General features: G+C 38.1%; 1 protein-coding gene across 4 annotated transcripts in view; it reads right to left on the bottom strand.

Annotated features, from left to right (window-relative positions):
* Positions 1-13,657, bottom strand: part of stil (STIL centriolar assembly protein) — a 46,479-nt gene extending 32,822 nt beyond the window's left edge. The window contains exons 1-6 of one of the 4 annotated variants that reach the window (XM_087990614.1): positions 13,462-13,634; positions 6,612-6,775; positions 6,223-6,311; positions 6,030-6,137; positions 3,035-3,150; positions 1,628-1,812 (exon numbers count right to left, since the gene is read on the bottom strand). In XM_087990614.1, the coding sequence (XP_087846740.1) occupies positions 1,628-1,812; positions 3,035-3,150; positions 6,030-6,137; positions 6,223-6,266 (453 nt within the window). In that variant the 5' untranslated portion in view covers positions 6,267-6,311; positions 6,612-6,775; positions 13,462-13,634. Of the gene's footprint in view, positions 1-1,627; positions 1,813-3,034; positions 3,151-6,029; positions 6,138-6,222; positions 6,312-6,611; positions 6,776-13,461 lie in introns of those variants that run through there. The other 3 variants (XM_087990615.1, XM_043699254.2, XM_087990613.1) reach the window with 3 other exon arrangements.
* Between the last annotated feature and the right edge of the window lie 393 nt (positions 13,658-14,050).

Here is a 14,050-nt window from a genome sequence, read left to right as displayed (position 1 = left end):
TTTGATAGAATCAACAACTCTACAATAGCTGTCATTAAGTGTGGTGAGAGTCACCAGTAGCAGTAGTAAGAACAGCAACAACAACAACGAAATAAAAGGTCTAAGGCCTCAAGGAAAATTCACATCCCCCTTTGTCCTAATAACTCAACGGACAGTCCACTACCATGCTCAAAAATAAGAGAAATTCATTCAGATAATTATGGTGGATAGTGTTGTATACAGCAATAACTATAAAACAGAACACATGTCTTGGTTTAGGGAGCAAGATTGTTCTGAAAACGTCAAGCAATACCAGATTCATGCTAACATGGGTCCAAGGAGATTATTGAATTCATTATAGTACTGGACAGAATTTATAGATTTTTTTTTATTAATGGGATTCTGGGGTAAAATACTGCTGTATGACAGAATTTTACTTTACTGAAAACAGTCTGAAAATTTGCAGATCATGATTTAGGCACAGATAGCACTGACAGTCACTATTATCTTTAGTGAGACAACATCTCTAACCCGGAGGTAAATCCATCATCAGTTCTTTCCAATCACCTATTAGGAGATGGTTTAATTTTGATTTTATATTTTCCCCCTCAACTATGGTAATTTTCCCATCTTATTTAAATAATTTGGATTGAAGTTTGCATTTAGCGTTCATATGTTAAAAAGTATACACATTATGATACTTCATATTTAGAATTAAAGGTTTGCTCAGTAATACTGGCCATACTATTATATTATTCAATAATTAAAGAGAGAGCTGAATTTGACAACTTATAACATGTGCTGCTGGCAGCTAAAGCAAACATATTTCTTGCCCCTCTTTAGCTAACTGAATTTTTGATGGCACAGACAGCCATCAATAGACAAGAATACTTTCATTTATGCTTGATAGAGCTCTTTTTGTTTAAAAAAACCCTGTAAATTAGCTAAGGTCAGCAAAAATCCTACAACAATAATCTCAAGCTTGAGAAATAGGAAAACCGAATAGAGGAAATCTATAACAGATCAAAAATGCTAAACATTCTATTCCCACACTTTAGAAATAAATTAGTTCTGTTCGCCGAGCTGGGAATTTGTGTTGCAGATGTTTCCTGTGAAGCGCTTCTGTGATGTTTCCTCCGGCATTTATAGTGATTTGTACCTGCCACTTCCAGTTGTCAGTTCCAGCTGTCCGCTGCAGTGGCCAGTATATTGGGTCCAGGTCGATGTGCTTATTGATTGAATCTGTGGATGAGCGGCAGGTACAAATCACTATAAATGCCGGAGGAAACATCACAGAAGCGCTTCACAGGAGGCTCCCAAGCACTGAGGATGTCACCTAGACAGGGGACGAAACGTCTGAAACACAAATTCCCAGCTCGGCTAACAGAACCACAACAACGAGCACCCAAGCTACAAATCTTCTCCCAAACTTAGAAATAAATTAGACTATCAAACATTTGTAGAAGTTCAGCTTTGCAAGTATGGATAGCTAAAAACAAAAGCAGGACAGAACATTTTTTCTTAAGAAAATCACTCTTGCTTTCTCACTCACTGTCACAATGCTGAATCGAGGAGAGCTGGGGGGAGAATGAACACTTGCATCCTCTTGTTTAAGTGCAATATTATGTTTTCATTCAGTCGAAATTACCTTAAACGTTGTTTTGAAATCCTCAGATGAATAAACTTTCGTGTCTCTGGAAACAAGTCCCTGAGTATCAATTATACATGGAATGATGAAATCTTCAGGCAGGGGAGCTGTAGGTACCTTATCTGAATGCCCTGCCTCTCGCCCAGGATCAAGACGATCAACAATTAACGTAACACCTTCCTCATCTGTATTAAGTGAATAAGTTATATTTACTCAGCTGACTGCAGATTTCAATTAATTTTGAAGAAAATATCACATTTGATCTTAAATGTAAACTCTTTTATTCTATGTTCGGCTATGACATTCACTGAACAATATATATAAATGAATTCCAAGTTAAAAACTTGATCAAAGCTTTTAAGTGAGAATCTCAAAAGAAAAAGGAAACATGTTGAAATGTTGGAAAGTGGAGAGCAGAAGTTATTCCAGAGCTTAAGGCCCAAAAATCAGCAATGAAAGCATAGCCAATGGCAGAGTAAGTAACATTTTGGATGCATAAGCAGCCAGAATTAAGAGGAAGCCCGATACCAGAGTGTTGAAGGACTGACAGAAAGATAAAAAAGCAGACCATATGGATTCAAAAACAAGGATGAGAATTTGAAAACTAGATGCTGCTTGATTGTAAGCCAATGTTGGTGAATGAGCACTGGTATGACATGAGAATGAAACTTGTTGCAAGTTAAGAGATGGGCCGAGTTTTGAATGGCCTCAAGCTTAAGAATAGAATGAGAGAGAGAGACCAGCTAGGACTACCCCTGAAGAGTTGAAGATCCAACACCAGATTATAGTCCAACAGTCTTCCAATTAAACCTGTTGGACTATAACCTGGTGTGGTGTGATTTTTAACTTTGTACACCCTAGTCCAACACCGGCATCTCCAAATCCAAATAGTTAAGTCTAAAAGACATGAATGTGAGTGAAGCTGTAGAACATTAGTGGTCTTAGCAAGGACATGGATCAGAGGTCAAGAAACTCAGCTTGGGTTCACATGCTTTGCACAAATTATGAACACCAACTTAATTTCAGACCCTTGTCAGAGTGAGGAAATGATTTAATATATAGGGAAGGGAATTTAGAGCAAGTGCATGCATGTGCGCGCATGTGTAGAAGGCGTGCATTAAAAGAGGTGGTGGAAGTTCCGAGTATTCATGGATGTGGTGCCAGTCAAGCGGGTTGGGGCAACTGGGGCCATGAAAAGCACTATACAAATAACATATAAAGACTTTTGATGTATAAACATTGGCAAAATTAGCGCACACAAGTATAAATATATAAAATATTGAACATTTAATATTAAAATTTAAAGACAGAGCACAAACTTCCTAACACTGTCATTAAACAAGACTTAATACAAGAGATTCACTGGTTACTTCAAAAACTTTAAAGAAATGAACATAATGGACTTACCATCATCCACAACAAATGACCCTAGTAAAAAACAGGAAAATACTTTTCTTCCACTCTGTTTGGCATGACGATGGACAAAACGCAAGATCTTTTCTGTCACAAGCAGCTTCGGGTTTCTGTAGAGTGGTATATAATTCTCAGTAGTGTACATGCAGTGACAGAACTTTTCTTCAGAAATAATTTAAAAAACTTTCTATACTTCAGTTGTCTTACAGCAATGTGTACAGTTTATAAAAGATGGAATAACGAAGGAAAAGACAATAACAACATTTTTTAAAAAAGTGCTTATGTTAGAAAATACCGACCTCTATTTACAAAAGGCCTTCAAAATAAAGATTTGCATGTAGATTTAGAGTTTTAATAAACAAAATTAAGTACTGGACTACATAGGAGCTGCTGTATTAATGATGATGACCAAACGTTTGGACAAAGAGTTAAGTTTTAGGGAGCATCTTAAACAAATTTCAGGTTAGGCTACTTTTGGAATATTACATTCAATTCTGGTCTCCCTGCTTATTGGAAAGATGTAAATCTTTTCTGATTTCAAGTTTCACAACAAGGATGTTGCCAGGGTTGGAGGATTTGAGCTGAATAGGCTGGGGTTATTTTACTTGGAGCATCAGTGGCGGAAGGGTGGCCTTATAGAGATTTTTTAAAAAGTCACGGAAAGCATCAACAGGATAAATGGACAAGGTTTTTCCCTGGTTTGGGGAGACTAGAAGTAGAGGGCATAGGTTTGAGGTGAGGGGGTGGGGGGAAGGATTTAAAAGGGACCTAACAGGCAACTTTTTCCACACAGAGGTTGGTGCAGAGGTTGGAATGAACTGCCAGAAGAAGTGGAGGAGGTTGGTACAATTACAACTTTTAAAAAGCATCTGGATGGATATATGAATAGGAGAAGTTGAGAGGGATATGGGCCAAATGGGACTATATTAATTTAAGATATCTGGTTGGCATTGACGAGTGGACCAAATGGTCTGTTTCCATGCAGTCCATCTCCAGGACTCCAATCCCATAACTTAGGGTGTTGGCAACTGAAGATATTTCACATTTCTATCTGATTCACACCGGAGATGCTCAAGAGGCAAGAGAAAGGCAGATCTGCAGATATCTAGGAAGGTTAAGGTTGAAGATGATTTAAAAAAAACAAGAAAAACAATTTCAAGATTTGCTTAACTAGAAGCCAATATAGGTCAAAAGATAACTAGGTGCAAACACAGGAATAGAAACCTGAATGAACTCAAGCTTGCGTAGGGTCAAAGATGACTCATAGTGGGCAGGCAGTGGCATGACCAGATTCTAGATGTGCAAGGAGGGGATACTGATGGTGTAAATACATTCACCTTGTGAGTTATTAAAATGTAACACCAAGGTTGCAAACAATCTAGGTCATCTGTTGCCAGGAAGGTGGATGCATTTAGGAGCCATGGAACAGAGGAGCTGATGTTGCCAGGAATGGAGGGTTTGAATTTAAGGCGATGCTGGATAGGCTGGGACTTTTTGATTGGAGCACAAAAGGTTGAGGGGTGACCATACAGAAGTTTATAAAATTATGACAGGTATAGATAAGGTGAATGGCAAGCATCTTTTCCCTAAGGTGGAGTTTCAAAATCAGGTGAAGAAGAAAGATTTAAAAGACATGAGGAGCAATTTAAAAATAAAAACACACAATGGCTCATGTGCATAATGAACTTCCAGAGGAAGCAGTGAATATGGGTACATTTACAACATTTAAAAGGCATTTGGATAAGTAGATGCATAAGAAACGTTTGGAGGGATATGGACCAAGTGCTGGCAGTAGGACCAGTTTGGTTTAGGATTTTGGTTGCTGTAGACTGGTGAACCCAAGGGTCTGTTTCCATGCTGTATGATACGGTTTTGCTTGGCTGTTTAGAAAGTAAGGGCCAGATCACAATTCACAAAACTTTTGAGACATTATTGCTCACTATTTTGGCCATATCCCAAACAAACAGTCAATGGACACAAACCAGTAATGTGTGCAACCACTCCAACCTGTTACTGCAAACTCACTGCTCTAGTTGTGATAAATACATCAGTAAGGCCAAAAGCAGATGAGTAAACCACTTTTTTATGCAAACCTCACCCTGACCTTTGGTTTCCTACAAGCGTTTTCTTTTAACTTTCATTCCAAGTAAAAGCAAACTTCTGTACCAATTAATGTCTTAGCCAGCATTTTTCACTTTTATTCATTGCCTTGCTTAGGTTATTCTAATTTGTTTGTGTCTTTATTGGTTTTAAAAAAAGGAACTGTTCACCAGTGGTGTCAAAATAAAATGCAACCACATATGCTGGAGATCAAAAATAACAAAAATTGGAAACCCAAAAGCTTTAATCTTATGAGAAGGAAGGATGTTCTTAATGACTGGGAAGTACAAACAAGGGGTCACAGTTTAAGGATACAGTGTCGGAAATGTATGTTTGAGATGAGGTGGTTTTTATTTTTCTGTCCAGAGTGGCAAAACTGTAGACTTCTCTGCTGTAGACAGTAAAGACCAAAACTTTAAGTGCTTTCAAGGAGGAGTTAGATATAGTTCTTAGGGCTAAAAATGGACCAAAGGGTATGGGAGGACGTGGGAACAAATGTACTGGAGTTGGATGCTTAGTCATGATCATATTGACTGATGGAGCAGGCTCAAGGAACAAAATGCCTATTCCTGCTCCTATTTTCTATATTTCCTATATCTTTTTACTTTGATGTATTATATTTCAATCTGTTACCTTCCAAACAATTCAATACCAAAAAAAAGCATAGTCAACACTCCGTAATTTCGGAAATGATCAAATACTTTGAACTATTAGAAACTAGCATCTCAAAAGTTCAAGTCATCTTTGTTTTTGCACTCAAATGCATTTACAAATAATGCAGTGCTATATAAATTCAAACTGTTAGAAATTAAGCTCATTAATAAACAGATTATTTAAAAAGTCAAAAGATAATCTCAAAATGGACAAGCAAATAATCTGCAAATCATACCTATAATAAGTTAGGTGTATGCTTATTGAATCATCAAGGGGTGTTGGATCCCATAATGCTGACTTTGTCTTGGGAAAGTTGAAAGGAGTTATTCCCCGCTCTAGTGGTCTGTGAAGATCATAAACTTTCAGAAAATGTCTCACAAAATCAAACGGTTAAATCAACTATAGTAACTCTTCAACAAGTAATTTACCTTTGGACCAACTGGCTTTCGACAGTATTATTCAAAAACTCCATTTGATGACAACTAAAGGTTTTCAAAGTTCACGTCAATATTCATACCTAAAATCAAGCAATAATGCATGTCACAGTTTAAATATCATTGTCAATTGTTTACAAAGCAGAAAACCCACAATGGCACGCAAAGATGGCTCAGACCAATACTTCAAATTTTAGTTATTGTTTTAGTAGCCTTAGTTATCATTTAATGAAAGACAACAAACAAAATTAATGCCATTTACAAAATAATATGCAACTGTAACAAACACTACATTGAACAAACAGACAGAAAACCAGTTACCAGGATAGATAAATATCAACTAACCACAAATGACATGACCCCTCTCTCATTAGTATCCTTACATAAAGATAAGGAAGGACACCACGTCGACTGGGGTAACACATCCATCCTAGGACAAGCACGAGAATTCCTAGAAGCACGGCATTCCAACCAGAACGGAAACCCAAACATAAATAGAAAGCAGGAATCAGCAGTGCTTCGTCCAGAGGCTCACTGAAGATATTACCTAATATGGTGACAAAACGTCTGAAAGTGAACCTTCCATTTCAGTGAGCAAAACCTACCTCAATTCTTTTTTCCTTTGAGGCAAATATAATTGAGAAAAAAAAGTTCTACATTCTTTGACATTGTGCACTTTAATTCCATTGTCTTCTTGGTGTATCATTGTGGTCTCCTGTAACCAATCCAGATTTAGAATTCGAAGTCGAATAACATATTGTTGATTCTCAAACACATCTAGTTCAATAAAGGTCCAATGTCATTTAGAATAGGAAATGATCATCCTGACTCCATAGACATGGAGGTATGGTTTACCCTTAACTGCCTTCAAATAATCTAGCAAACCACTCAGTTGTGTCAAACACTAGAAAATCTCAAAGAAAGGAACAAATCAAGTGGAAATCCTGCCTTCAACTAAAACACCAGGCAATACAGCCTTATCAACCATGCAAGCTACTCCACACTAATATGTGGGGATCAAGACCAAAATTGGGAGAGCTAGAGACTGGTCAAGCAACAGGCTACAACCACATTCTCAGAACCAAACCTTACACACAATGCTCCACACCTCTGATATATCCTGTCCCATTAGCAGGATAGACAAAGTGAAGTGGACCAAATAAAAGAGTCGAAAAGTGTGGTTCTGGAAAAGCACAGCTGGCCAGGCAGCATCCGAGCAGCAGGAGAGTCGATGTTTTGAGCATGAGCTCTTCGTCAAGAATGAAGGGGTGGCCCAAGGGGGCTGCGAGATAAGTGGGGAAGAAGGTAGCTGGGAATGCGATCGATAGATGAAGTGGGGGTGGGGGGATGGTTCATCTACCTTTGCAGTCCTCATGTTCTCCCAAATAAAGAACAGTAGTATACACAGTTGGGAGGGTGTTCGGGATTTCTAGAACAACATGAACTTCTGTCCCCATGAATTCTCATGGCATCATGTCAAACATAGACAAGGAAATTACTAAGTATTAAGCCTCCTCAGCTGATGAATCAGTACTCAAATGCTGATCATCACTTGAAGGAAGTTTTATATCCTTGCTACTCTATGTGGGGAAATTTCAAAACCTCTAGTGACACTATGACTAACAGCGGATAGAGTCCAACAAAAAGGGCATAGTTTCCAGACTGCATTTATGGCAGGTTGTAAGGAAACCAAGAGGGCAAAATGCATTTGACCAGAGTCTCACCAACCTGCCTACCATAGGTGTATCTGTCCATAACAATATCAGTAAAAGAGTGACCTTTATAGATGCAAAGTTCCATCTTCATATTGGAAATAGCCTCCATTGTGGTTCGGCACTGTGTTAAATGGGATAGACATCAAACAGATTAAGCATTCAAGACTGTGCATTTACAAGGCACTGTGGACCTTAATCACCAGATCTGTACTCCACGCAATCTGTGGCCTCATGCCTAGCATAGCTCTCACTCTTTTGTTACCATCAAGTCAGGGGATGAGTCCTGGTTCAAATGGAACGAGGAGGAAGGCATGCTATGAGCTCTACCAATTGTGCATAAAAGGTGTCAATCTGATGAAGCTACAAAACAGGACTACTGGTGCAAACAGCATAAGTAGCACAATGATAGACAAGCCAAGCAATTCCACAACCAATGAATCAGGTTCAAGCGCTGTAGTTCTGCCACATCCAGTCATGAATAGTGATGGACAATCAAACAATTCACAGGGAGGTGGCGGCTCTACAAATACCCCCATACTCAATGATGGGAGAACCAATACAAAAGACAAGGCTGATACATTCTTAACCTTCAGCCAGAAGTGCTGAGTGGATGATCTATGTTTACCTCAAGATTCCAGACTCCATTCACTCCATGGGATATTAAGAAATGGTTGGATGTACTTGAAACAGCAAAATCCACAAGTTCTGATACCTGAATAACGTATCCGATCCAAAAACCAGACAGACTTCCAGGCTTAAATGATGCTGTTCCAAAATACTTGCAACAGTCCCAATAAATAAACAGACCCCATAGCACAAAGAGTAAAAAAGACAAAAAAGCTTGCAGATTACAAAGTCAGAAGAGAGAGTTCAGCAACCTGTTTCACACATCCTTTGCTGTAACTAACTCAAATCTAAACAAGACTAGCTACATACCTAGCTGGCCATTCCCCTTTGATTATAACAATATTTTTCATGGCATGAAAGCCTTAGGCCGGAGGCATTATCTATTAGAAGCAAACAAAAAGGGCCCCAATAAACCTTTCAAACCCAGCCTAGTTGGAGCCTAACCAATTACTCCCTCTGAAAAAAACTCAAGGGCATAGTAACCAGCTTTATGACATAATGTAGAAAATATTTTCACTTATTGACACATGTATTCAAGATAAAACAGTTAAAAAGTATGTACCATCACCATACATAGGTGCCATTCACATTAAGTATCTATCTTTATATTTTTAAGATAAAAGTCCAACTTCTTCTTCTCTGCTGCTACAATTCCACTCTAGGTTATACCTGTCCACGCCATGCCAGCTCAATTGTCCCACTCTCGGCTTCCCAGCCCATGCCATACTGTTGCCAGAATCCTACCTCAGGCTTCCCATCCCATGTCACTTTTCCACTATCTTCAAGGTATAAATAAGCAGCACAATGAAATATTCTTCATTTGTCTGGATAAATGCAGCTCCAATAATGCCCGAAGTGCAACACCATGCAGAATAAAGCAGACCAGGAGAAAGTGAGGACTGCAGATCTTGGAGATCATTGTCGAAAATTTTGTTGTTGAAAAAGCACAGCAGATCAGGCAGCAACTGAGGAGCAGGGGAAATCAATGTTTCATGCATAAGCCCAAGTCCCAAGACAAAGCAACCTGCCAATGTGCACCACCTGAAAGATTCATAGCAGAAATTTATCAAGGCTCATTTGACAGCACATTCTACCACCCTGAAGGATAAGAGGTAATAGGTACGTGGAAACACCACCTGCGGGATCTATGAGAGAGAATTAGAAATCTCTGTTCCTACATTGTTATTACATTAGAAGCCTGGCCCAACAGAATCGTGAAGTGCACGCCAAGGTTCATCTTTCAAAGGACAATTTGGGATGGGCAACAAAAGCAGCCCATATCCCAAGAAAGAGCAAACTGTTTACTTTTATAAAGTGAGCGCTTCAATTATGCCAAAATAGATAAGATGAAAAACAGAAAGGGAGAAGAGGGATGTGAAAAACTCCTAAAGCTTCTACTGCAGAAATGTCTTCATCAGTATGCTTTAGCCCAACAAAGCAAGGAAACAGACTATAACTCTAAGAAATTGTGTAGGGTACGTAGAACACATTGAAGTGGGAGAACATCTGGACAATAGTGATCACAAAATAATTTGGCTTGAATGTAGTTACGGAAAATGTATAAAAAAAGAAAATCCATGGTCCTTTTAAGAACATGCTCAAGAGATACAGGGAACAGTTGTGCTCAATAGAGAACACATTCAATGACTGATCTTTCTCTAAAAAGAATGGCTGAATTTTCAGTGGAAATGTACTCACCTCTGAGCCAGAGGCCAGAATTTAAGTCCCACCTGCTTCATAAGCATGTAATCACACCTCTGAGCAGGTAGGTTAGAAAATATTTAAAAACGTTGAATAACAGGAACGAATCAGGCAGAAGAGCAAGCAAACTAGTGTTTGTTCACCTGGTACTTTGATGAACAAACAGCAGTTCAACAAAACACATCCAACTGAAAAAAAAAGAGATCAATTTCCATGCTTTGAAACAGAATTAAACAGATGGTTGGAGTAATGCATGAACAGAAACAGTTAATGAAGCAATTGCAGGCCTTTATTGTTGAAATACTTTGGATAGAAACCACATGCATCTCTCAAAACAAAAGTGGAAAGATAGAACATCCAAAGCTCAACCTCCCAAAGGAAGTAAAGATAATAGTAAAAATAGAGACATTTACCAGATAGAATGAAGAGCACACGTAAGAAAATTTAAAAATAATTACAAAAGAGTAAACCAAAAAAAAACAAGGAATTCAATGATCATTATAAACCTTACAAAAAGTTAAAGAAACAGCAGTGTTAATTAGAGAAAAAGTAAACATTGTTGAGGCAGACAGCATATTGGAACTCCGACATTCACAACTTTCTTGAACACAGACGTGATGCTGTTGAGCCACTGATGACAAGATTTTCTGTTGTGGTGCATCTTTTCTGCAATCGATGACTAATAACTCTATTCAATAAACATTTATCACTTTCTTGCTTAGCCTTCAATATCACATAGTAATCCTTTAAAAGTAACATATCTGCATTCAATATTAACTGAGCCATAGATCATTGTACTTCTATTCTTAATCTTATTCCTTAGTGTCTGGGCCACAACTTACCGGTTCACATTTCTTTAGAAGGAAGTGCATTCACTTATCACTGAATCTAACAGTTTCCCCTCAGATTGCTATTCTCTCATATCAGCAGGCTTCAGCATAGTTAGAAACAAGAAAGGTAACTGGGGATTCCCTTTCCACTCTAGAGATCATATAGCACACTTACTCCTGCTTTCTATTCCCTACTCATCATGTCTAAATACTTATATTGTATACAACTGAGTTCAATTTGTTAAATGTTTTTGAAAATACAGGTATGGCATTACTTAAGATGTCATGTACGAGTTCAACAATAACTTGCTCTTTATGAATCCATGCAAACCAGCCTTTGTTCAGTTACACAAGAGTCAGAAGATTGTGGGCTCAAAACTTGATCAGCAAATCAGTACATTAGTAAAGCAGGGTTACATTGTCAAAATTAACTCAATCTTTTTGGTGTCATTAAAGTGGCAACTGTCAAGGCTGATATTAAAAGACAACATTGGTTAAAAAGGTTAAAAACAAGGTCAGAAGGTGAGAGACATAGAAAAATTAATCCTTACTCTGAGCCAAAACCTTAAATTTAAAAATAAACAAAGCTTGCAGTACAAGAATTGTGACAACATTCAATAAGCTAACTCATTAAAATGTAATACCTTTAAGTTAGCAATAGACTGTACCTCAGATACAAGTCTGAGTCCAATGAAACAATATTTTTCAAAAGTAATTTTTGCATAGTAGACACAGCTGGTTTACTAAAATCAATCTGTCCAAATCAGCTGTGCTAATGTTTGCGGCCAACATATACAAATTATGTTGACAATCTTTTATAATTCAAACTTTAAAATAATGCAATATTGCATTTTCATTTATTTCAAATTTGTACTTTTAAACAAAAAGATAAAGTTCAGACCATAGTTGAATTGCTAAAGTAATCCAAAATGTAAAGTACAAAAGCATTTCATAGCAAAGGCATAAATCAATGGCAAAGACGTCACTCAAAACTTTTAGAAGAATACAAGAAAAGTCAGAACAAACACATACACTACTGTGACATCTAAACAAAAACATAAAAACCCAACTCAAGCAACATTAGAATCTCAAATCAGTGTCTCTACCGTTAAGGCTACTGGATAGAAAGTTCAAATCCTTTTGCATATTTGGTGGGACAGAAGACAATACTTGTTTTGGATATAACACTGCCAAAACAGAAGAAAAGTAACAGAGTATTCATAATAGTTGCATAATTAGTACCTAGTTGGTCACATGCCCTGTGGAAATCGTAATAAAAAGTTGATTTCTGATTTTCAGCTTCTTTACAAAGCTCATAATTTCTCATATATCTAAAAATCAGTTTATTTTCCACACATCACACTGAAGTGCAACAACTTAAAAGTTTGAGACACTAGAAAAACTTTTCTTAAAACCAACAGAATTAAGAATTGAAATGACAAATCCACCACCCAAATCGGCTAATGCAATAACAGAATTTCAAGGATTCTTTCTTCAAAATTTTCCTGATTCATGACACTAAGATTTGCAATATTTCTTAAAGTACATCAAAGATTAAGTTTAAAACCCCACTACAGGTATACCACTTACTTGGAATTCCATTCATAATGAATGAAAATTAAGAAAGCTGTAGTATAATCACTTCATACAAAAAGTTTTTACTCAAATATGTTTTGAAATGTGAAATGTATTGACCCTAGTCAATCTATACAGGATTTTTAACTTTGTAGACCCCAGTCTAACACCGGCATCTCCAAATCATGACTACACAGGTAGTGGTATTAAATAGAACACCCGAGTATATCAAAATTAAAAATACATGTAAATTTCACTTGCTTGGCAGAGATCGACTTCAGATTTAGAACAGCACCAATATTTCCAAAAAAAACCTCACTTTTAACAGACTCAGAAAGGAAGCATTCCATTCAAAATGAGAGCGACTTGACAAGTTTGAAGTTATCCACACGCTGATACTGCAGCGCAAATATCTGATTAATTTAAACCTATCAACTTCATTTTAGTTGCCCAGGAAATTTTAGTTCAGCCTCACAAGGGACGTTCATCACAACAATACTAGCACTTGTGGCAAAATTGAGTTACGAGTACAACGCCTTCACGGTGACAGAAATAAAAACCTGAAAACACGATGTAGAGATGCCGGTGTTGAACTGGATTGGCAAAGTTAAGAATCACTCAACACTGGGATTTAGTCTAAAAGGTTCATTTGAAGTTCCAATCTATTGGTCTGTAACCTGGTGTTGCGTGATTTTTAACTTGAAAACACAATCGGTTTTCCCGTCTCCTAAAAAGCCCTAAAAGGCTAACGTAAGGCCGCTACACCTACAGCCACCGCCCCTTACCCCGAAGGCTTTCCTACGGACTCTCTGCTGCTCGTTTGTACCAATTCGATCACCGGCAATATACCACGATCCTTAGTGAAAATATTTCCTAACCATTCTCAACGACACCGACAGCAACAGCAACAAGACACTTTGATCACCCCTCCCATTCCGCCACCGTTAACAAACACTTTCTGCAGCCATCATTCAAAAGTAAATATGGCGCCAATGTCCAGACAGGCTGCGCGAGCACCAATCACGTGCCTCTCCCCTGACCTGTCCAATCACGCGCCTCTTCCCCCGAACTTGTCCAATCACGTGTCTCTCCCCGACCCTGTCCAATCTCGCGCCTATCCTCCCGCCCTGTCCAATCACCCGCCTCTCACCCCGCCCTGTCCAATCACGCGCCACTCCTCCCGCCCTGTCCAATCAACAAACCCCCCTTCCCGCCGCGTGGCGCTCGATTCAACCGTCATAAAACGCAATCGGCCAGTGCGCATGCGCCTGTTGCCTTTGTTGAAAGGTAACGAAATTAATTAGTTTTTTTGGTTAATCAAGTTATATGTTTTTAATAGTAGCTTTATTAAGTTGATATGAAATAAGAGGAACG

This window comes from Chiloscyllium plagiosum, unplaced genomic scaffold (assembly GCF_037043375.1).
Source record: "Chiloscyllium plagiosum isolate Xiang-an unplaced genomic scaffold, Cpla_swu_hap1 HiC_scaffold_9, whole genome shotgun sequence".
Lineage (NCBI taxonomy): Eukaryota > Metazoa > Chordata > Chondrichthyes > Orectolobiformes > Hemiscylliidae > Chiloscyllium > Chiloscyllium plagiosum.
Note: the sequence above shows the minus strand (reverse complement) of the source record. Positions and strands in the feature narration are given on the sequence as shown.